We start from the raw sequence: 25,926 nt of genomic DNA, 5'->3' as shown, positions 1-25,926 counted from the left end.
CATATGGTGGTTCCCAGGCTAGGGGTTGAATCGGAGCTGTAGCCACCGGCCTACGCCAGAGCCACAGCAACGCGGGATCCGAGCCTCGTCTGCAACCTACACCACAGCTCACGGCAACGCCGGATCGTTAACCCACTGAGCAAGGGCAGGGACCGAACCCGCAACCTCATGGTTCCTAGTCGGATTCGTTAACCACTGCGCCATGATGGGAACTCCGGCATTCAGTTTTTTCACCCTAAGTATGATGTTAATTATAGATGCCTTTATCAGGTTAAAGAAGTTCCCTTCTGTCCTTAATTGGGTAAGAGTTATTGTGAATGAATGCTGGATTCTGTCAGGTGCTTTTTTGGTGTCTATGGAAATGATCATGTATGTTTTGTCCTTTATTATATTAATATGATGTATTACATTAACAGATTTTCAGATGTTAAGCCAGCCTTCCATTCTTGGGGTAAACCCTACATAGATATAATATATATATATAATATAAGGTAAACCACTTAGGCATAATCTTTTTTATATGTTGCTAGATTTGATAAGCTAATATTTTGTAAAAAGTTTTATATCGATGTTCATGAGGGATACTGGTTTGTAGTTTTTATTTCCTGTGATATCTTTGGCTTTGGTATCAGGGTAACACTGACTTTCTAAAATAAGTTTAGAAGTGTTCTATTATTTCCCAAAAGGATTAATGAAATATTGGCATTATTTTTTTCTTAAATACTTTTTGATTCTTTAAAATTATAGTTGATTTACAATGTTGTGTCAATATTGCCCTTAAATATTTGTCAGAATTTGGCACTGAAACCATCTGGATCTTGACTTTTCTTTTGGGGAAAACTTAACTTACTCAGTATCTTGATATAGTCTAGCCTGATTTTCTATTTCTTCTTGAGCTGGTTTTGGCCATTTGAGTTTTTTTGAGGATTTGTCCCATGTCACTGAAGATGTGAAATTTATATGGATAAAGTCATAATATTCCTTCATGGTTATTTTAAGTTACATGGGGTCTCTAGTGATGCATCTGTCCTCATTTCTGATTTTAATTTACGTAGTTTCTCTTCCTCCTCTCCTACACCCCAGTCTAGCTAAAGGTTTATCTTTAAAAAAATATATATATATTTCCAAAGACCTAACTTTTGGCTTCATCAGTTCTTTCAACATTTTCCTATTTTCTATTTTGTAGATTTCTACTCTGATCTTTATTATTTCTTTTTACTTATTTTGGATCTGGTTGGCTCTTCGTTTTTCTAGCTTCTTAAGGTAGAAGCTTATATTACTGATGTTAGAACTTTCTGGGCCATAAATACTCCTGTAAGCACTGCTTTAACTGCACCCCATACATTTTCATATGTTCTTTTATTTTCATTCTTTTCAAGATAATATAAATTTCCCTGGAGTGTCTTCTTTGACCTGTGTGTCTTTAGAAGTGTGCAGTTTAACTTCCAAACATTCTGAGTTTCCCAGATTTCCTTCTGTTATTGAGTTGTAATTTAATTATATTATGGTCAGACAACATACTTTATACTATTATAATAAATTTGAATTTATTGAATCATGAATTTATTGAATCATGTTTTATTCACCTAACATATGGTCTATCTTGAAGCAGTTCCATGTGCACTTGAGAAAAATGTATGTTTACTGTTATTTTTGTGGAGTGTACATATTGATTAGATCAAATATACTGTGTTGTTCAAGTCTTCTGTATCCTTACTGATTGTCTCTAGTTTTACCAATTACTGGAAGAGGAGTGTTGAAATCTCCAACTATTTTAAGTGTCTGGCAATTTTCATTTCATGTATTTTAGGGCTTTGTTTTTAGGTACAGATAGATTTAAAATTGTTATATTTGGCCATTACATTTTAATTGTTGGTGAAGTGGAAATTTTCATTGTTATCTCTGGATGAAATTTCTATCTTTTGATGTTTTAGAGTTGGCTAATATTCATGTTCTTAACTGTTGATTTTGAAGAGTCCAATTTATGAAAGATTATTATTAATCCGATGATTCAACCCAATTTGTCTGCTTTTTGACTGTGATAAAAATTTACTTTTTAATATACTCAGATCTATAAATAATTTTCGTATAAGTTTCTTCCATCGCTTTTTTTGCTTTTAAAGTCTATTTGCATGCAGGTATTTGTTTAATATGTATTTTTTTCCCCTCACTAAGACAGCCAACATTTTAATGACTAGTCAGTGTTTTCTTGACACATTTAAGACTATCTTTATCATACCATGCACATTGCCATGAATAAATCTTCTCTTTTGGCATGCATTCTATACTGAGTTTTATTACTAGGGCTTTATAGTACACATCTCCTGTGCCTCATCATACCTTTGTTTCTTTTCAGAACTTAACTGCAGTTCTTTTGTATTTATTGTTTACTGTGACTTTCTGAATTAGCTGATCAAGTTTTGCAAAATATTTTGGGGAATTATATCAAATTAAATTAATATTAACATGGCGAATGATTTTTATAACTTTTGGAGAAATTTTATATTTTATCATATAAAATTGGTCACACCCACAGCATGTGGAAATTCCTGGGCCAGGGATCAAACCCACACCACAGCAGCAACCCAAGCTGCTACAGTGACAACGTTGCACTTAACCCATGGTGCCACAAGGGAACTTCATGTTTTTAAGTCTTTTTCTTGATATCACAAATAGGATTTTTTTCCCTATTATATTTTTAACTTGTTATTTCTGGGGTATGGGATATAATGCCCCTTAACAATTAAGGAGGTGCTCTTAAGTTTGCTTAGTTTTACAGTTTTTTCCAAGCCAGAAAATAAATTTTACCACATGCCTTCAAATTTATATATATATATATCTCCTTCTTTAAACTGTTAATGACAGATTTTGTAAAGTTGAACCACTGTTGCAATCCTGGGATAAAACCCACCTATTTATAATGTATTCTTTTATATATATAGGTAGATTTGACAAATTAATCTTTTAATTTGACAAATTAATCTTCAGTTTTAATATCTGTAAAATAGGGAATAACAACATCTACAAAATAGGGTTTTTGTGAACACCCAATGATTAAAATATTTAGAATAGTGCTTGGCATATACTTTGTGGATATATGTATAAATTAATAGATTTATTTTTGTTTAAATACAGTTGTCTAACTTCTTCATGTACTTTACTTGGGTCTATTTTGTCATCCTTTTTCATGTATCTTGAGATGATACCCTAGTTCATTTATTTCCGTCTACAGGTTACAGATTTTCCCTTGTCCGTATCCCATATTTTAATATAATGCTTTCATTGCTTGGTCCTTAAAAAACTGTAATTTATATTTTGATTCAGCTATTTTAAGATAAAAATTTTCAAAATTCTATTTTAAACTTTGCAGATACATGCATTTTTTTCAGGTTACAATTTTATTTATTTATTTTTGCTTTTTTTAGGGCCGCACCTGTGGGGCATATGGAGGTTCCCAGGCTAGGGGTCTAATCGGAGCTACAGCTGCCAGCCTACACCACAGCCACAGCAATGCAGGATCTGAGCTGCATCTGTGACCTACACCACAGCTCATGGCAACGCCGGATCCTTAACTCACTGAGCGAGGCCAGGGATCAAACCCGCAACCTCATGGTTCCTAGTCAGATTCGTTTCTGCTGCGCCACGATGGGAATGCCACAATTTTTTTTCTTTTTTTTTTAAATGACCACACCTGTAGCATATGGAAGTTCCTGGGCCAGGCGTTGAATCTGAGCTGCAGCTGTGATCTACACTGCAGTGCCGGATCCTTAACCCACTGTGCCAGGCTGGGGATCAAATACGACCCTCTTCAGTGACCCAAGCCACTGCAGCCAGATTCTTAACCTACTATGCTACAGTACGAACCCCTCAAGTTACATTTTAAATGACATATGTGGGCTGTATGCTAATAATTTTAAAAAATTACTGCAATTTCCTTGTGCCTTAGTAAATAGGAAGTTTTGTGATGGTTCCATGTGTGTTTGGTGGATACTTTTGAGTACCTCTATGAAAGTTTACTAATTCTATATTCTTTATTAACTTTTTGGCTTGTTTGATTAGTTGGGTTTTATTTGACGATGAAATTGTCAGTTTTTCCTTGTATTTCTATTAATTTGTTTTATATATTGCACAAATTTCATAACTTACTTTCTTGGCCAACTGATGAAATATTGATAAATTTATTTTTATTTAATTTTTTGTTTTGCTTTTGTGGCCACACCTGTGGCATGTGGAAGTTCCTGGGCCAGTGATTGAACCCGAGGCACAGTGGTGACCTGAGCTGCTGCAGTGACAACGCCAGATCCTTAACCCACTGTACCACAAGAGAAATCCAATAAATTTCTTTTAAAGCTCTCAATTCTGTTTGTCTCATTAACACTGACATATCTGATTTCTTCTTGTTTACTATTCATTTGACTATTCCCTCTGTATTTGGTATGAATCTAAAGAATAGTATACAGTTAGATTTTTAATCCACTCTGAGTTTTGTGATGCATACCTGGACTTAATTCTGGCCATTTATTTTGTACTGTCTTTGTCTTTTTGTCTCCTTTCTTAACTGAGGTGGACATCTGTTGTTTCTTTACAGTATAGTATTTCCCTTTTTGGGGGCCATATTTTCAAATTTCCCAAATTTTCCTGGGGGAAAACACATGGTTTGGATAAACTTGACTCCTGTCCAAGCTTAGTTCTAGGACTAACTACTTAAGGAGTGGTTTCAGGGACTGGACCCAAACCAAGCCAATTAGAGCCAACAAATCCTGGGCTTTTGTTGGACCTTATGGGAAAGAGATTTCCTCTTTAACTTGAAGCTGTTAGGTGATCATCTTGCTACCATATATTAAAAAACTTGCTGAAGAGGGAAAGAATAAAAGAAAAGCATTATCTAAAAGATGAAAGAGAAAGTCGTCTGTCTCTAAAGTCAATATACCCATAGACTTTTTAGTGCTATAAGCCAATATAGAATATCCTTTAATATTTCCTTTCTACCAATGTGTTTTTTTTCTTTCCCCTTACGCCAATTTGAGTTAAAGTCACTTCTCACCAAAAGAATACTGGTTAAAATACCTTTTAATAGATTGAATTTTTTTTTTTTACAATTTTTTTCTAGTTAATATCTATGGATTCAAAAGTTTTCCATTTAGTTTTAGTGACTTCAACTTTTTTTCCGCCACAGTTGTGGCATGTGTAACTTCCCAAGCCAGGGATCAAACCTGTGCTTCAGTTGTGACCTGTGCCACTGCTGTCACAATGCTGGATCCTTAATCCACTGTACCACAAGGGAACTTCCCCTGACCTTAACATTTTTTTCTTCCTCTTTAGGGCTTCTCCTGTGGCACATGGAAGTTGCTGAGCTAGGGGTCAAATCTGAGCTGCAGGTTCAGGCCTACACCACAGCCCCAACAATGCCAGATGGGAGCTGCATCGTGACCTGTGTGCAGCTTAACATTTTTAACAGACATGCTTTAACTCTACTCGATTTTAGAAAAATATAAATTTATCTGTGTCTATATTCTCCACTCTAATAAAGATTCATAGTAGTTATTAGCCTGACCTTCTTTAACTACGTTAATGGTATTTATAATCAATACTTATCTAATTCTAAGAATAAATTTTACTAATTTTGTTGCTCATGATTGCTTCTTGCATTCCCACCATTACTCTAGGATCTATTTATCTTCTTGCTGAAGAATATCCTTTAATATTTCCATCAGAGATAGTTTGTGGGTGGTAAACATTTTGCATTCCTGAATGTCTAAAAAATGTCTTTATCTGGACCTCACATTTAAATTAGGAGCAGAATTCAAGGTTCAAAGTTATTTTCTTGGAGTTCTCATCATAGCTCAGCAGTTAACAAACACGACTAGGATCCATGAGGACACAGGTTCAATCCCTGGCCTCGCTCAGTGGGTTAAGGATCCGGCGTTGTGGTGAACTGTGGTTTAGGTCGCAGACATGGCTCAGATCCCACGTTGCTATGGCTGTGGTATAGGCTGGTGGCTTTAGCTACAATTTGACCCCTAGCCTGGGAACCTTATGCTGTGGGTGTGGTCCTAAAAAGACAAAAAAAAAAATACAAAGTCATCTTCTTTTCAGTATGTCAACGAAATGCTCAATTTCTTTTTGTGTTTACATTGTGGGTAATCTTTTTTCTTTCTCTTTTCAGTTCTTCCCTTTCTTATTTTCAGAAATTTCACTCTAGTACAGCAACTTGGAAACTACAAGCTGTGGGCCAGATCTGTCTCACCACCTGTTTTGGTGCAGCCCATGAGCTAAGAATGGTTTTACCTTTTAAAATTAAAAAAAAAAAAATCATGGTATGTGAAAATGATCTGAAGTTAATATCTCAGTGTCTACTATTAAATTTTTTTTGTTTGTTTTTTGAGGGCCGCACCCATAGCATATGGAGGTTCCCAGGCTAGGGGTCTAATCAGAGCTATAGCTGCCGGCCTATGCCACAGCAACGCCAGATCCTTAACCCACTGAGCGAGGCCAGGGATCGAAACTGCAACCTCATGGTTCCTAGTCGGATTCGTTTCTGCTGCACCAGGATGGGAACTCCTACTATTAAATTTTTATCAAAACATAGTGACATTCATTTATATATTATAGCTACTTTCATATCACAATGACAGAGCTAAGTAATTGTGACATAGACCTGAAAAGCCTAAAATATTTACTACCTGGTCAGAGAAAAATTTGTGGATTCCTGTTTCAGTATATATTTTCATTTGTTGAAACAGATAAAATTCCGGAAATTATCTGGCTATTATTTCTACTGGTTTCCAGAAGGATTTCTTAACTCCTTTTCAGATATATCCATTCTGCTTTTTATCCCAATAATTGTGTTTTTTCATTTTTTTTTTTTTTCGTTTCCAAGATACTTGTCAGTATTACTCCAAGACTGTGATATTCTCGGAGTTCCCGTTGTGGCGCAGTGGTTAACAAATCTGACTAGGAACCATGAGGTTGCGGGTTTGGTCCCTGGCCTTGCTCAGTGGGTTGGGGACCTGACACCATGAGCTGTGGTGTAGGTTGCAGACGCGGCTCGGATCCCGAGTTGCTGTGGCTCTGGTGTAGGCCATCAGCTACAGCTCCAATTCGACCCCTAGCCGGGGAACCTCCATATGCCACGAGAGTAGCCCTAGAAAAGGCAAAAAGACCAAAAAAAAAAAAAAAAAAAAAAAAAGACTGTAATATTCTCTCATTTCTCTAAAAATAGTAAATACTCCCATTTTGGTGTCTTGTTCTATTTGCTGTAGTGTGTCTCCTTCCAGGCTTGAAAGTTCTTCCATTTGTTTGAGTACCTTATTGTTATTTGTCAATCATTTGATATCTATCCACTTTACTATATGGGAGGGAAAAGGCTGTTGTCTCTGCGCTGGCTGCTTAGGAGAGAGCAGTGTGGGGTTGCTAGTGTTTTCACTGAGATTAGGGGGGCAGGGGATAGGCCATGCTGCTCCAAGATTCCATATTTGCTGCTTTGTCTTTCCTTTGGGGGGCAGGATGGGCTGTATAGGGTTCACCTACTTGGATGATTTTTCTGGTCTCCCTCTTGGTTTCAGTCAAATTAAGGTATGGATCATTCCTAACTGCTGTCTTTATCTGTGGCAATTATCTTCTGCATCCTCCTGCATAGAACCTAAGCTGTTGGCTCCCACTTAAATCTGATTCCATCTGCTTTCCTTCCTTTAGTCCACTGAAAGTTTCTCTTACTTTAAGAGGTTCACTGTATTTATTTTTATAGTATGAGAGACTCGAAATTATAGGATGCTTTTGTTTACCTCCTTGAAATGAGAAGCTAGTCTGTATTATTGTTATTTTTTAGAAGTCCACTGAAGTTTTGTTTGTGGACTAATATGTATTTTGTAAATGGTTTATGGACAATAAAAGCACAAAGATATCTATTTTCAGGGAACATTTTATGATGGCTGCAAATAACAGGTTTTAATTTCCCTCTTTTTTTTTTTTTTCTTTTCTGGTTACAGCAAAGTGACCCTGTTCTACATATCCTTAGGAGTTTCTGCTTCAAAAATCTGATGTTATCAAGATAACTTTTTTTGGGGTGTTCATGTATTTTTAAATTCAACCTTTGTTTTCATTCTGTAAGTGAACCCTTTTAATAAGTGAGTTTGTTCCCCTTACATTCACTGATCTAAAAGTATTTGTTTTAGTTCTGTCATCTTCAGTGTATGCTGTATGGTCTCTGTTTTTCTTTTTTATGTGTCATGTTTTCTGATTAAATTAGAATATTTAGACTCTGGCTTTGGTTTTCCAAGTGTGTATTTTAATTCATAGTCTTAAAATCTTAACTTGACTTCTCAATTTTAGAGGGTAGTGTTGAGGCCCTGCTAATGAAACTTACACATATATTTTCTTCCTCCTCTCTAATTGCCAATCTTAAAATTATTTCTAGGATGTTACATATATATTTCCTCCTTCTCTCTACACCCCACTTTCAGTTATATTATTTTTTCTAGAATATTATGTTTGATTTTTATCCTTTTATATTTAACTGGATTTTTTTCTATTTCTTTTTTAAAACATTATTTGTTATAGTTGATTCGCAATGTCCTATCAATTTCCTTTGTATAGCAAAGTGACCCAGTTATACATATATATATATTTTTTTCTCATATTATCTTCTATCATGTAACTGGACTATTTCTTTTCCACCATGGCTGCTCCACCTCTGGGCTCTTTTATTTTGGTTCATCTCTTGGTTTTATGATTATGTCCTTTTTAAAAAAGAGTTCATGAGTACTTTATTCTTTTCAGTTCTTATATATTTGAAAATATTCATTTGTGTTTTCATGCTTGAATGTCATCTTGGGTTAGTATAAAATTTTAGGGTACAGAATATCTTTTTCTGAGAAAGTTATAAATATTGTTTTATGATCTTCCAGTATTCATTTTTACTGTGGAAGGTATCTAAGGCAAGGCTGATCCCACCACCCCACTGTTTGATGAACTGCATTTTTTAAAAATGAGAAAAGCTCCCAAAGTAAACTTTTATTTATCTTTGGAATCTGTTTTTTTTTTTTTTTTTTTTTTGCTTTTTAGGGCTGCACCCATATGGAGGTTCCCAGGCTAGGGGTTGAATTGGAGCTACAGCTGCCGGCCTACACCACAGCCACAGCGACAGCCATGCCAGATCCAAGCCACGTCTGTGACTTACACCACAGCTCATGGCACCGCTGGATCCTTAACCCGCTGAGCAAGGCCAGGGATCCAACCTGCAACCTCATGGTTCCTAGTTGGACTCGTTTCCACTGTGCCATGATGGGAACTCTGAAATCTGTTAAATTCACCAAACATCTATGGGTCGGTCATTATCAGCACTTCTTAGATATGGTGTGACTTATGACCTTTCAGATTCAGGTCTTATTTCAAGAACAATTTCGATTGCTGTATTGTCTAATGCATGTAAGTTAGATCCCTTTTGTTCTCCTTATACATACCTATTTTCTTTCTGATACTTTATTTTGTCCTTTTCTATTCAGTTGTACTTTTGATCTTTCAAAGCTTTCTTTCACATCCCTGTTTTTCTTTAACAGTCAAGAAGTGTACATCCACAAGTTGATTTTTAATGGTTTCATGGGATTGCACTGTGTCTGTGTAGGATAATTTTATTAATCTTCCTATTAGATACTTAGGTTGTCTCCAGTTTTCACTATTTTAAACATCTGTGCATGTTCTTGACAGTAGTGATACTGCTTCATAAGATCAATAAACTTACCAATTTCCTACTAATGAAGCTCAGTATAAAAAAACTTTAAATCATACTTGTAAATCCACTTGCCTATCTTTTATTTTCCTGATGGAGTCACACTTAAGATAATGAATGACAAATGATTTTAAGGGTTTCTTCTGGGTCTTTGACATAGAAATGAGACCCCAGTTTTGTGTCTAAGCATACTAAGGAAATCTCTGAGTTAAAGAAAGTGGTTTGGTGCTGACTTCTTCAGTAGCCTCAAAAAAGATACTCAAGACAATGGTAGTGTAAAAACGGTGCAATCTCTATGGAGAACTGTTTGATATTATCTACTGAGCTAGATAGTTTCTATTTATCCCTCATCTCCTCTCCCCCTGGCTCTGTGCCCCAGGAGGGTGACCCAAATGGACCACATCAGTGGGCCCTCTTGTCTTCTAATTTCTGGGTGGAAGCCAAGGAGAAGCACCCACAGGATGCTGAAGGATATGAGAATGAAGTTCTACATTCTAGCAGCTGTCTCTCAGCTGGGTTGCCATACATTGGCCAAATCCCATTACTGAAGGTCTTAAGTCCTATGAGGAGACCTCTCCATATAGCTGCTCTCTTTGGGTTCTGGTAACGGTTTCATCTTCTTGTCCTTTTAGGCCTAGGGATGAAATGCACCCACCCCCACCATTGCTAGTTGTGAGTGTCTGCATCAATTCCTGTTGGTTCTCTAAAATCCTGTGTCTTTGGAAGTTGCTACCTATTTGCTACAAATTAGAAATTTATCCCATATATGTATAAAATAACATGTATATAAGATTATTCATTTGCAATGTTGTATTTCTAATATTTCACTGTTTCCTTTATTTTTTCTTCTTTTTAGGGCCATACCACGGCATATGGAAGTTCCCAGGCTAGGGGCTGAATCAGAGCTGTAGCTGCCTGCCTATGCCACAGCCACAGCAATGCTGGATCCAGGCTGCGTCTGCAACCTACATCACAGCTCATGGCAACGCTGGATCCCTGACCCACTGAGTGAGGCCAGGGATTAAACCCGCATCCTCATGGATACTAGTCAGATTTATATCTGCTGTGCCACAATGGGAACACCCTCACTATTTTCATTATAATGTCTGTGAACACAGGAATATAAAATAATAGTATAACTTATACAGTAGAATATTATGCAGCTATAAAAGACTTAGGAATCCATTAAATATATTTATGGAATAATCTCCAACTTATTGGTTTAGTTTTTTCTCCAATTTTCAGTTAATCTTTAATTACTTTTTTTCAAACACTCAGGGCCTCCAGAGTATTGTGATGCCTCATTTATATCTCAGTGATCATAAAATACAAGTATTTGGTTCACCATGCTATTCTCCCAATATTTGTTATTGTTTTTAGCTTTATTGAAGTTTGAAACAAAAAACTGTACACATTTAATGAATATATCTTAATGAGTTTAGATCTATGTATATACTCTGTGATGTCACCACAAGGCACCAAATGTATCCATTACTTCCAAACATTTCCTGGTGTGTTTTTTTACTTCTGCAGGCACACCTGAGATTTATCTTCTTACCATACTTTAAAGTGCACAACATCATGATTTTGTTCTTGTTTTTTGTCTTTTTTGGCTGCACTCGCAGCATATGAAGTTCCCAGGCTAGGGATCAAATCCAGGCTGCAGCTGCAAACTACACCACAGCTGCAGCAATGCTGGACCTTTAACCCACTGCACCAGGCCAGGGATTGAAACCACACTGCCACAGAGACAATGCCAGTATACCTAACCTGCTGTGCCACAGTGGGAACTCCTACCATGTTTTAACTATAGGGACTATGTTGTACAGAAGATCTCCAGAGCTTATTCATCTTGTATAACAGAAACTTACTCATCTTGTATAAGGGAAACACATATGTATGTGTATATGTGTATGTGTGTGTGTGTGTGTGTGTGTGAAAGAGTGTGAGAATGTATGGGAGAGAGAAGGATAGAGTGTTTTTGGAAGGGCACACAAAATGATAACAGTGGTTGCTTCTGGGAAGAACTGGGTAATAGGAAATTTACTCTGTATTCTTTTGTTTATTTGAGTATTAAATCAAATTAATATACTGCCTATTCAAAAAATGCATTACAGGAGTTCCCGTCATGGCAGAGTGGTTAATGAATCTGACAAGGAACCATGAGGTTGTGGGTTTGATCCCTGTGGTGTAGGTTGCAGAAGCGGCTCGGATCCCGCGTTGCTGTGACTCTGGCGTAGGCCGGTGGCTAGAGCTCCGATTAGACTCCTAGCCTGGGAATCTCCATATGCCGCAGAAGCGGCCCTAGAAAAGGCAAAAAGACCAAAAAAAAGAAAAAAAAAGCATTACATTAATAATAAGGATTGAGAGCCTTAGAGAAACAATGACTAAACAAGAATTAAAGGAACCATTAAAGGAGCTGCTAGAAGATGAAAAAAGTCAGCAAGCTATAAAGTTATTGAAATGTCTTGGAAAAAATTTAATTTCTTATCATGGTCTCTTTATGGAACTATACACTATTATAAATCCTTTATAAATGTTACTTTTTTGCTCTGGGTTGAATGAAGAAAACTATGTCTGATAAAAATTTGTTTTAAACATTATCTTTATTACTTAAAAGATCTTCAGCTACTTTAGGCTTAGCCTCCTCCTGTATTTATAGGGTTTCCTACTATCCCTAACAAAGTAGTATGACTGCACAATGATCTTAGTTTCCAGTGAAAGATACAACTCCGTTAAAGGCAGTGGGACATAAGGATACTTTTCAGGAAATAAGCTGAAGAAGGGAAGAGAAGATTGCTGGGGAAAATATTTAACTGAAGTTGGTTAAAATCACTCATTTTTATGATACTCAAAAATGGTAAAAATAGGAAAGGATTACTAGCTTGATGTTTTAAGGTGGTCCTAATATTCCCGATATGGTTACCCCTGTTAACAAAAGTTGTACAAGACACAGGGAGACTCACTCACCCTTCCTGGAACTGTGCTTGGGCAGACTCCTCTGCTACAAGGGTCTCATATTCCTCAGCAGCAAACCTGTCCCAGTCGGAAGGCTCAGGACCATCATTCTCAACATCCTAATTGGGAAGAGGACAGCCACAGGAAACAAAATAATCAGAGACGAAGAACTGGAGATAGGTTTTTTCAGTGATATAAGACATTTGTGATGACCTAGCTCAAAAATGTTTCATTAAACATTTTAAAAGAGATGCTAAAGTAACACTCGTAAAATGATTTTCTATACCCTGAATCACAGAATGATAAGGTCCTGTTCAGGAGCTAGACTGTTTAGGTCTGATTCTTTAGCCTTATAATCACAAACTTTTCTCTAGCCCCTTTTCTGGCACTATGCATAGAGGGTATCTCCAGTGACTTGTGGTTTGTATATGCTCACCTGAAATGTACCATCTCTTCCTCTGGCAAATTTTATTCTTTCAAAGCTAGCTCAATACCATGTCATCTGTGTTCTTTTCTTGGAAACAGCCCTTCTCTCCCCCACTCATTTCCTTCACTATACTGTACATGCTTGGTTGCCGCCTTTTGCTCTTCTGTCTTTTTTCATCTCTATGTAGCTTTTCTTTATATATTGCATTATCTCTATATAACCAGTGTCTGTCTCTTCAACACAGTATCTGGAGTTTACTGAGCACCTTCTGACTAAAGATGTCCTTTGCAGGTCAGAACAAATATGGATAATTCCTGTCTCTCAGAAAGAAAAGGAAAATTTAAAGGTAAAAAATTTAAAGTAAAATTTATAACACAAGTAAAAGAAACAAAGCAGGGGAAAGGACATATATTTTCTTTTCCTTCTACAATATGGGCAGCATCTTGGATTATATCTTCCAGGTAAAATGATGTTTTTCCTTGATGAAACTGAATTAGCATTGTCCTAGGATGTAAGGTTAGTTACATCTAGAAGAATGCAAGCACCCAAATTTTGACCACACAGTGTGTTAATTACTACATTTAATCCAATTTAACAACTTCACCACACCCTTTAACATCTCTGAAATTGGCATGAATTTTACACTTAAAACTGGCAATGTTTTTTCTTGCCTGAAGGTGCATAAAATTGTGGGGCATCTTAAACTCAATGAAATACAATACTGACTTCAGGCTAGTGATAATGCACCTTGATATGCCCCAAGTTCAGCTGCAAAGTATTTATTTTTAGAGGCTAATCTTTGTATTCTTACTACTATTTAGGTTAAACAGTTACGCAACATGCGTTAGACAAAAGACTAAGAAGGTTTCCTGTAGTTGTACTCCTAAAGGACTCAACTGAAACAGTTCTTTGCTATCAATATAATTTTTACTTTTTAAACAGGGGAACAGAAGGAGAAGTGATGATATCCTGCTTTTTATTTGTTTTTGCTTTTTTTGGGACATGGCTTTTCTATGAGTCCACAGGTCTTTGCGTGTGGGGAAGGCAGCTCATCTCTCTTCAGCTACAGAATGGCTTCAAACTGATTGTTGTGTGTAGTGATCATTAACACCTGAACAAGTCTTAACATTATCTGAAGGCTGTCTACCATGGACAGCATCTAGGTTTCATTATGATGGGGAAAGCTGTTCACCATGTCATCCCGAAAATTCAATGGTATTATTAAATCAAACCCAGTATACTTTCTAATGCAGATGTGCCTATTTTTAATAGTTTTTAAAAATTAGAAAGACAAATATTTTGATACTTTTTTTGTAACTAGTTTTTAATGTATATGGAAGACCACAGGCCCTACATGTCACTCAGTGATAGGTGGGATGCAGGTTACCTACACTTGAAGATTAGCTGTGGGAAGAGATGTGCTCTAGCTCCTTTAGTCTCTTTTCAGGACGTGATGAAATGTTTTAAATGTTACCTCTTTAAATACCAAGATTCCTGTAGACAGAGACTATTTTTATCTGTAGCATATAACCCCTGATATTGCAGCCCTCAAATTGAAGTTAAAATTATACTGGTACCTTCTGGACAGCAAAGGGATCTCTCTGTTCATGGTCTAAGTATTTCTCCAGGTTAAAGAAAGTGTCATAAAAGATGTGAGCCATTCTGCATCTCTTCAGGTCTCGTAGAGTTATTTTGCCTGTGTAAGAACATATCTGGTAAGTTTCAAGATCTGTATTGGCAAGTGAAAAAAACTTTTACTGAAGTTTAAAAGTACACACGTATGCTTATTTGATTATAGAAACCCTATTTCTGGAGTTCTCCCGTGGCCCAGCAGCTTGAGTTGCTGCTGTGGTGTGAGTTCCACCCCTGGCCTGGGAACTTCCACATGCCTCCAGTGCGGGCAAAGAAAAAAACAACAAAACAAAAAACCCGGCGTTCCTACTATGGCGAAATGGGTTAAGAGTTGGACTACAGTGGCCCAGGTTGCTGAGGAGGCAGGGGTTTGATCCCCAGCCCAGTGGGTTAAAGAATCTGGTGTTCCCTGGCCTGTAAGTGTGGCCATTAAAAGAAAACCAACAAAAGAAGCCCCCCAAAAATAATCCCTACCCCAAACCCTTACTTTTCTTCTTTCGGTAAAATTCACATAAAATTCACCATTTAAACCACTTCTAAAAGGGTACAATTTAGTGGCTTTTACTACATTCATAGCATTTTTCTTCACACCAAAAAGCTCTGTACCCATCAAGCAGTCCCACTCCATCTCCCCTTCCTTCTTCAACCCTCAGCCCCTGGCAGCTGAATCTGCCTAATCTGCCTTCTGCTTCTATGGAAAAAGCCGATTTCTTAAGCAGAATTCACCATCAATTGTTGGTTCTATGCTAACAATAAAGGAGAAACTTAAATACTTTTGTATTTGGAAAGCCTGTTTGGAAGACTCTGGGAAGTTAAACAGTCCAGTCCAGGATTATGTCTCCTACTCTGTTACATAGGTGAACGGTCCAGAGGGCTCTTTATTTGGTCTTACCATCACTGGCTGGCTTGACCAGGTCAAGCATCTGGCACAGCAAGTCATGGAATGGCAAGGGCTCAATGCCCATGGCTTCCATCCGTTCACACTGTTCCTCGTAGAAGTATTCCAGCTCATACATGGAGAGTACACCATCCCCATCCACGTCCATGCAGCGGAACCAATACTCAATGCTGGGAGATAAGGACTCCAATTAGCAACAGCCTGGTAAAGGTCTTTCATTCACCCAGATTTGTTACTGTGTTTCTTTTAAAGTAAAAGTTATATATGTATATACTTTACACTGAGACATAGTTTTACAAAATTTATTATAGAAAATTGAGACTTCTTCTTTTCCCCAGAACCATTTCCAAACCAGATTATTTTGATTTTTATCTTTACATTTCAGTCAAGATAACTACTTTGCTCCTTTCTTATATTTCTGTTTTAAGGACTAAGGATTAATTTTACACTATGAAAGATGAAGTTTCAGTTCTTTTGCCACTCATTCAACCTTACCCATATGCTCTTCCCAAATTCTTTTCTTTTCTTTCTTTTTTTTTTTTTTTTTGATCACATCCACAGCATTTGGAAGCTCCCAGGCCAGGGATCAAACCTGCGCCACAGCAGCAACAATGCTGGATCCTTAACTGCTAGGCCACCATGGGACTCCTCCAACTTAATATAGTTAAAATACCCAATATTCAGAGTTTATAACATACGTATTTTTTTATCTCTTATTTGCTTAGTTTTCAGGGACGTGTTACTAATTCAACCTCCACACCTCTGCCAGTTTTCTATGTCCATAATCAGTCCCATTAGATACTCTATCCATCAGATTTCCTTGATGTCTTTCTCAGCTCTGTCTGATCTACTCTAATCTGAACTGGCTAATTTTTGGGCCTGATTCACAGTTTCATCCAAGGGACTTCTTCACTTTTCTCCTGTTTCTTCTATCTCACATTTCCTCATTCTTGGTTTAATTTGTTTGGTATAACACATCTAGTAGCTTCCTAAAAAAGGAAGCATAGCAGGTACATTTTTAGAGCACTTGGATTGTTGAAAACACCTTTATCTACCCCTAATGTGTCAATATTTTGGCTACAGAATTATAGCTTGGTGGTTCCCCTTCAGAACTTTAAAGGCACTGATCCACTGTCTTCCATTTATCCATTGTTGTTGAGAAGTCTAAAGCCACTGATGCTTTGACTGTAACCTGTTTTTGAGGTTTTTTCTCCTCTGAAGCCTATAAAGGTTTCTGAGTCCCTAGCGTTTTGAAATAACATGATGAAGTGCTTTCGTCTGGGTCTAATTCTCTTAATTTGCTGGGCTCATAGCCTGCTCAATTTCAGAACTAGTATTCTTTAGTTCTTTGATATTTTCTTAGTTTATTTCTTCCCTGCTTCTTTTCCCCCTTATCCATTCTCTTTTTCTAGAATTCTTGTTATTCAAATCTGCATAGTCCAGTATGGTGGCCACTAGCCATATGTGGCTAGTCCAATTTTAAATGTCTTTAAGTGCAAATACACAACAGATTTTGAAGACCTAGAAAGAAAAATCAGTAAAACATCTTAGCAATACTTTTATATTGATTACCTATTAAAATAACATTTGATTTAAATCATTAAATTTTTATTTTTTTATTGTAGCTAATTTTAAAATTTTAAAAACATTTAAAAGATATATAACAAAATATTGCAATATACATAGTGAAATGATTACTATAGTAAAGCTAGTACATATCATATCCTCACAATGTTACTTTCTTTTGGGGATGGGATGAGAGGACTGAAATCTACTCTCTTAGGTAAATTTCCAGGATTTAATAAATGTATTAAACATGCAGGCCATATTGTACATCAGATCTCTAGATTTATTCATCCTATATAACATCAGCTTTGTACCTTTTGATCAGCGTTTCCCCATTTTCTGCAGACCCTCAGCCCCTGATAACCATTATTCTGTTCTTTCTTTAAGTTTGACTTTTTTTTTCTGATTTCCATATAAGATCATGCACTGTATGTTTTTCTATGCCTGGCTTATTCCACTTAGCAAAATGTTTTCCAGGTTCATCCATGTTGCAAATAACAAGATTTCCTCCTTTTAAAGGCTGAATAATATTCCACTTTGTATGTCTGCATACACATTTTCTTTATCCAGTTATTCTCTGAGAGACATTTAGGTTGATTTCATATTTTGGCTATTATGAATAATGCTGTAATGAACAAGGGAGTATAGATAACTCTTCAAGAGACTGATTTCAAAGTTTTGGTTCAAGACAGGCAAATAGGAGGATCCTGAACTCACCTCCTCCCATAGGCACACTGAATCTATAGCTAAATGTGGACCAATTTCTTCTGGGAAAAAACCCTAAAAACTAGCTCAGCAATTCCTACACATTGGGCAAATGAGAAAAATCCACACTTAAGCGGGTAGGAGATGCTGAGACAATCTTGCTGTAAACCTCAACTGGTGCAGAGTGACCCATAATTAGGAGGAAACTCAATATCCAAAGTGTCTCCCTTAGGAGCAAAGAGTTTTAACCCCGCATTGTGCACCCCAACTTTTAAGACTTGCAACTGGGAGACAACTCCCTTCAAATCTTGTTTTTTTTCCCCTTTTAAAAAATTGAAGTGTAGTTGACACAACAATGTTGTATTTGTTTCAGGTGTACAATATAGTGATTTGACATTTATACACATTATCAATTGATTACCACAGTATGTTCAGTAACATCTGTCACCATACAAGCTATTAGAGTATGATTGACTATATTCCCTTTGCTATATATCACATCTTATTTTATACCTGGAAGTCTGTATTTCTCCATTCCCTTCATCTATTTGGTCCAACTACCCCATTACCCTATGTTGACTACCACTGTGTTCTCTGTATTGGTATGTTTCTACTTTGTATTATTTTGTTTTTAAATTCCACATATAAATGAAATCATGTGATGTTTGTCTTTCTCTGCCTGACTTATTTCACTTAGCACAATCCCTTAAAATCCATCCACATTGTTTCAAATGGTAAGATTTCATTTTTTAATAGCCAAGTAAAATTCCATCATCTTTATCCATTTATCTATTGATGGGCATTTAGGCTGCTTCCATGTGTTGATTATTGTGATTAATGCTCCAGAGAACACTGGAGTGCATATATCTTTTCAAATTAGTGTTTTTGTTTTCTCTGGATAAATACCCATAAGTGATCACATAGTTCTATTTTTAATTTTTTTTTTTTTGTCTTTTTGCTATTTCATGGGCCGCTCTCGCGGCATATGGAGGTTCCCAGGCTAGGGGTTGAATCGGAGCTATAGCTGCCAGCCTATGCCAGAGCCACAGCAAAGCAGGATCCGAGCCAGGTCTGCGACCTACACCACAGCTCACGGCAACGCCAGATCGTTAACCCACTGAGCAAGGGCAGGGATTGAACCCGCGACCTCATGGTTCCTAGTCGGATTTGTTAACCACTGCACCAAGACGAGAACTCCTATTTTTAATTTTTTGAGGGACCTCTACACTGTTTTCCTAGTGGCTGCACTAATTAACATTCCCAGCAACAGTAAATAAGGGTTCTCTTTTCTCTACATCCTTGTTATTTGTTGTCTTTTTGATAACAGCCATTCTGAAAGGTGTGGTGATATCTCATTGTGGTTTAGATTTGCCATTTCCCTGATAATAAGTGGTGTTGAGCACTATTTCATGTGTCTATTGACCATTTGCTGGTCTTCCTTGGAAAAAATGTTTATTCAGGTCCTCTGCCCATTTTAAAATCAGATTGTTTGTTTTCGTTTTTTTTTTTTTTTTTTTTGGCTTTTTGGCTTTTTTTTTTTTTGCTATTTCTTTGGGCCGCTCCCATGGCATATGGAGGTTCCCAGGCTAGGGGTCTAATCAGAGCTGTAGCCGCCAGCCTACGCCAGAGCCACATCAATTTGGGATCCGAGCCGTGTCTGCAACCTACACCACAGCTCACGGCAACGCCGGATCGTTAACCCACTGAGCAAGGGCAGGGACCGAACCCGCAACCTCATGGTTCCCAGTCAGATTCGTTAACCACTGTGCCACAACGGGAACTCCTGTTTGGTTTTTTGATATTGAGTTGTGTGAGTTTTTAAAAATAAAATTTTGGATATTAACCACTTGTGAGATATATCATCTATAAATATTTATTCCTATTCAAATTGCCTTTATGTTTTATTGATGGTTTCCTTTGCTGTGCAGAATATTTTTAGATTGATGTAGTCTCATTTGTTTATTTTTGTTTTTGTTCCCCTTGCCTGAGATAGGTCCAAAAAAAAAAAAATAAAAACAATACAGGCTGTGTTTTCTTCTAGGAGTTCTATGGTTTCAGGTCTCATGTTTTTTTGTTTTTTTTTTTTTTAATTTATTGGAGTATAGTTTCACATTTAAGTCTTTAATCCATTTAGAGTTTACATTTTGCATATGACATAAGAAAGTGGTCCAGTTTTCCCAATATCATTTATTGAAAAGACTGTCTTTTTTCCATTGTATATTCTTGGCTCCATTGTTGTACATTAATTGACCAGATAAGAGAGGGTTTAATCCTGGGCTCTCTATCTCTTCTGTTGTGTTGATCTCTGTGTCTATTTTGTGTCAGGAACATACAGTTTTGATTACTACAGTTTTGTAGCATAATTTGAAATCAGGGTGAATGAGACCTCCAGCTTTTTCTTCTTCTTTTTTTTTTTTTTTTTGGCCATGCCTGTGGCATGCAGGAGTTCCAGGCCAGGGATCAAACCTGCGCCATAGCAGTGACCCAAACAATAGCAATGACAATGCTGGATCCTTAACCTGCTAAGTCAGCAGGGAACTCCAAGCTTCATTCCCCTTTCTGTCTTTTTAGGGCTGCACCTGTGGCATATGGAAGTTCCCAGGCTAGGGGTCGAATCAGAGCTGCAGCTGCCAGCCTACACCACAGCCACAGCCATGCGGGATCTGAGATTTGTCTGTGACCTACACCACAGCTCACAGCAATGCCAGATCCTTAACCCACTAAGTGAGGCCAGGGATTGAGCCCACATCCTCATGGATTACTAGTTGGGTTCATTCCTGCTGAGCCACAGCAAGAACTCCTGTTCTTCTTTATTAATTGCTTTGGTTATTCACAATCTCTTGTGGCTCCATACATATTTTAGGATTACTTGTTCCAATTCTGTGAAACATTCCACTGGTACTTTGATAGGGATTACACTGAATCTATACATTGAGTTGGATAGTGTGGACATTTTTAACAATATTCTTCTAATCCATGAGAATTGTACATCTTTCTATTTACTTCTATTGTCTTCAATTTCTTTCATTAATGTTTGACAGTTTTCTTGGTAAAATTTATTCCTGGGTATTTGATTCTTTTGTATATAATTGTAAATTGGATTGTGTTCTTAATTTCTCTTTCGGATAGTTCACTATTAGTATATAAAAATGCAACATATTTATAATTTCATATCCTGAAACTGAATTTATTTATTAGTTCTAATAATTTTTGGTAGCATCTTCAGAGTTTTTTTATGTCATCTGCAAATAGTTGACAGTTTTACTACTTTCTTTCCAATGTGGATGCTTTTAATTTCTTTTTCTTGTGTGATTGCTATGGCTGGGACTTTCAATACTATGTTGAATAAGTGTCAACAGTGGTCATCCTTTTCTTATTCCTGATCTTAGAGTAAAAGTATCTAGCTTTTCACTGTTGAGTATTTTCTTAGCTGTGGGTTTGTCACATGTGGCCTTCATTATGTTGATACATAATATGCTCACTCTGCTAAGAGTTTTTATCAAAACTGGATATTGAGTTTTGTCAAATATCTTTCCTGTATCTATTCAGTTGATCATGTGATTTTGATCCTTCACTTTGTTAATGTAGTGTATCATGTTTACTGATTTGTGCATATAGAACCATCCTTGTGGAATACGCTTGATAATAGTGTATTATTCTACATTGCTTTTTTTTTCTTCTACTACATTGTTGCAGTGAATTTGCTAACATTTTGTTAAGGATTTTCCATCTATGTTCATCAGTGATATTGGCTTGTAATTTTTTATGAAGTATCTTTTACTTGGTTTTGTTATCAGTATAATGCTGACCTCAGAGAATGAATTTATTTTTTAAACTTCCTATTTTTCTTTTTTATAATGATTTTTATTTTTTCCATTATAGCTGGTTTACAATGTTCTGTCAATCTTCTATAGAATGAATTTAGAATTGTTCCTTCCTCTTCAATTTTTTGGAATAGTTTGAGAGGGATAGATCTTAACTCTTCCTTAAGTTTAGAATTTAGAAGTTAGAATTTATCTGTGAAGTTGTCTGGTCCTGCACATGTTTGCTGGGAGGTTTGCTTTTTTTTTTTAATTACTGATTCAGTTTCATTATTGGTAATCTGTTCAGATTTTCTGCTTCTTCCTGATGAACTCCTGGAAAGTGGCATGTTTCTAGGAATTTATCTGTTTCTTCTAGGATATTCAATTTGTTGGCAAATAACTGTTTACTAAGATCCTTTGTATTTCTGTTGTGTCAGTAGTAACTTCTCTTTCACTTAGTTCATTTCATTGATCTCCCTCCCACTGTCTATTTCATTTATTCCTATTCTGATCTCTGTTACTTCCTTCTACTAACTTTGGGTATTGTTGGTTCTTTGGGTAAAATGATTTTTTATTTTTTCCATTATAGCAGGTTTACAATGTTCTGTCAGTTTTCTACTGTACAGCAAAGTGACCCAGTCTCTTTCTCTCACACACACTACACACATATACATTCTTTTTCTCACATTATCCTCCATCATGCTCCATCACAAGTGACTTGATATAGTTCCCAGTGCTATACAGCAGAATCTCATTGTCCATCCATTCCAAATGCAATAGTTTGCATCTATTAACCCCAGATTCCCAGTCCATCCTACTCCTTCCCCCTGCATCTGTAGTGTTATAAACTTCCTTCTTAGAATTGTTTTTGCTGTGCTTCACAGATTTTGGAACAACTGTGTTTCCACTTTCATTTGTCTCAAGGTATTTTTTGATTTCCTCTTTTTTTATTGACCCATTACTTGTTTAGAAACATGTTGTTTGGCTTCTATGTTTTTGTGTTTTTCCCAGTTTCCTTCTTGTAGTTGATTTCTCATTTCAGAAAAGGTGCTAGATATGATTTGAATCTTTCTAAATTTATTGAGACTTATTTTGTGGCCTATGCTGTGATCTACCTGAAGTATATTACATGTGCACTTGAAAAGAATGTGTATTCCTGCTGTTTTTTGGATGGAATGTTCTGTTAATATTTGTTAAGTCTATCTGTTGTGTTTGTTTTTTTTTTTTTTTTGGTCTCCCTGTCTTTTTAGGGCCACACCTGCAGCAAGGCCTATCTGGTTTTCATGGTGTCATTTAAGGGCAATATTTCCATATTGTTTTTTTTTTTTTTTGTCTGAATGCTCTATCCATTGATGTAAGTGAGATATTAAAGTTTCCCATTACTATATAAGTTTCCGTCTTTATGTTAATATTTATGTATTTAGGTGCTTCTGTGTTGAGTGCACAGATATTTTAAAATGTTATATCTTGCTGTCTGACCCCGTTATCATTATGTAATGCCCTTCTTTGTCTCATGATACAGTCTTTGCTTTCAAGTCTATTTTACCTGATAATAGTATTGCTACCCTAGCTTTCTTTTTGTTTATATTTGCATGAAATATCTTTTTCTACTCCTTCACTTTCATTCTGTGTGAGTCTTGGATGTAGCATATAAATGGGTCTTGTTTTTACATACATTCAGCTAAGCTTTGTCTTTTTTTTCCTTTTTCAAACATACACAGCATATGGAAGTTCCCAGGCCAGGGACTGAATCCAAGCCACAGCTGTGACCTACACCACAGCTGAGGCAATGCCAGATCATTAATCCACTGTGCCAGACCAGGGACTGAACCCATGCTGCCACAGAAACACCATATACTTAACCCACTGCACCACAGCAGGAACTCCTACATTTTGACTTTTGACTGGAGCATTTAGTAATTATTTAAAGTAATTATTGATAAGTATGTATTTTATTGCCTTTTTGTGTTCTTGTTGTTTTTGTAGTTCTTTTGTTTTTTCTTTTGTTCTCTTTATTTGTGATTTGATGACTTTCTTTAGTGTTATGTTGTATTCCTTTCTATTTTTTTGTGTATTTGTTACAGATTTTTGGTTTGTGGTTACTATGAGGTTCATATTTAACAACCTAGTATACAGCAATCTATTTAAATTGATGGCCACTTAAGTCTGAATGCATTCTAAAAGCACTACATTCCCCCCTCCCCAATATTTTATGTTTTTGACATATTTTACATCTTCTTGTGTATTGCTTAACTATTTTAGGTATAAAGGATTTTTACTACTTTTGTCTTTTAACCTTGCTACTGGCTTAATAGGTGACCAGCAGACCTTTACTATACGTTTGCCTTTACCAGTTAGATTTTTTCTTACATGATTTTTTTGTTTCTAGTTATGCCTTCTCTTTTCCGTTTGAAGAAGTCCCATTAACATTTCTTATAAAGCTGGCTTAGTGGTGATGAAGCAGTTTAGCTTTTGCTAGTCTGGGGAACACTTAATCTTTAATGCTGAATGATGACCTTGCTGGGTAAAGTATTCTTAGTCATACATTTTCCTCCTTTAGCATTTTGAATATCATGTCCCTTCTGGCCTACTTTTCAGTTTCTGCTGAAAAAATCAGCTGACATATATATATGTATGTGTGTATATGTATATGTATATATTGTCTTTTTGCCATTTCTTGGGCCGCTGCCACAGCATATGGAGATTCCCAGGCTAGGGGTTGAATTGGAGCTGTAGCCGCTGGCCTATACCATAGCCACAGCAACGTGGGATCTGAGCCGTGTGTGCGACCTACACCACAGCTCACAGCAACACTGGATCCTTAACCCACTGAGCAAGGCCAGGGATCGAACCCACAACCTCATGGTTCCTAGTCGGATTCGTTAACCACTGCGCCACGACAGGAACTCCAGATATCCTTTGTGGGAATTCTTTGTTGCTTCCCCCTTGTTGCCTTAAAAATTTTCTCTTTAACTTTTGAGATTTTAATTGTAGTGTATCTTGGTGCAGGTCTCTTGGGTTCATCTTATTTAGGACTCTGCGTTTCCTGGACTTGGATGTCTGTTTCATTAGCCATGTTAGAAAAGTTTTCAGCCATTTTTCTTCAAATAGTTTTTGAAGAAAACTTTCCCTCTCTTCTCTTTCTGGGATCCCTGCAATATGAATGTTAGTATACTTCATGCTGCCTCAGAGGTCCCTTAAACTATCCCCATTTTTTAAATTTTTTTTTTTTTTTTTTTTTTTGCTGTTTTGATTGGGTGATTTCCACTACCCTGTCCTTTGGATTGCTAATCTCTTTCTCTGCATCCTCTAGCCTGCTGCTGACTTCCCTCTGGTGTAGTTTTCATTTCACTCATTGTATTCTTCAATCCTGATTTGTTCTTTTTTTTCTTCTTCTTCTTAGGGCCACACATTCAGCATATCGAAGCTCCTGGGCTAGGGGTCAAATGGGAGCTGCAGCTACTGGACTATGCTATAGGCACAGCAATGCAGGATCCAAGTCATGTCTGCAACCTACACTGCATCTCACAGCAATGCTGGATCCTTAACCCACTGAGCCACAACAGAAACTCCATGATTTGTTCTTTTCTATATTTTCTATCTTGTCGCAGTTCTCACTGAATTCATCCATTCTTCTCCAGAATTCAGTGAGCAACTTTAAGACTATTACTTTGAACTCTTTAGCTGGTAAATTGCTTATATTCATTTAGTTTTCTTTTGGTTTTATCTTTTTTTTCATTTGTACTCTATTCATTTTTCTCCTCATTTTTCCTAACTCTGTTTGTTTCTACATATTATGTGTATCAGGTACATCTCTCAGCCTTGAAGGACTGGCTTTATGTAGGTGTTCTGTGGGGCCCAGTGGCGCCATCACCCCTGATCACGAGAGAGGTGATCCTGGGTTATCCTCTGTATGGGCTGTGTATGTCCTCCTGTTGTGATTGGTCTGAAACTGTTGCAGTACACTGGTGGACAGGGCTGGTACTTGCCCTGGCTAGCTGTGTGGCTTGGCCACAACTGCTGTTGACATCCTGGTGGGTGTGGCTAGTCTTCAGCCTTGCCATCCATGACGCCTGGCTGTGACTGGTGTAGGCACATTAGTATTGCAAGGCTGACTCCCTCTAGCAGGAGCCACTTTTGAGGGGCACTGGTGCTGGCTGGGGCCACTTGCCACGTGGGGAAGGATGGGAGCTGTTTTGGAGGGGCTGGC

General features: G+C 37.0%; 1 protein-coding gene across 5 annotated transcripts in view; it reads right to left on the bottom strand.

Moving 5' to 3' along the window:
* The window catches only part of PPP2R3A (protein phosphatase 2 regulatory subunit B''alpha), a 203,204-nt gene that overhangs the window by 15,681 nt on the left and 161,597 nt on the right, over positions 1–25,926 (bottom strand). For 4 of the 5 annotated variants that reach the window (XM_021069482.1, XM_021069483.1, XM_021069484.1 and 1 more), the window contains 3 exons: positions 15,637–15,812; positions 14,690–14,808; positions 12,698–12,804 (listed from right to left, as the gene is read on the bottom strand). In XM_021069482.1, coding sequence (XP_020925141.1) covers positions 12,698–12,804; positions 14,690–14,808; positions 15,637–15,812 — 402 coding nt within the window. Of the gene's footprint in view, positions 1–12,693; positions 12,805–14,689; positions 14,809–15,636; positions 15,813–25,926 lie in introns of those variants that run through there. The other variant, XM_021069485.1, reaches the window with a different exon arrangement.

This window comes from Sus scrofa, chromosome 13 (assembly GCF_000003025.6).
Source record: "Sus scrofa isolate TJ Tabasco breed Duroc chromosome 13, Sscrofa11.1, whole genome shotgun sequence".
NCBI lineage: Eukaryota > Metazoa > Chordata > Mammalia > Artiodactyla > Suidae > Sus > Sus scrofa.
The sequence above is the reverse complement of the archived record's forward strand: the minus strand, read 5'-3'. Positions and strand labels throughout refer to the sequence as shown.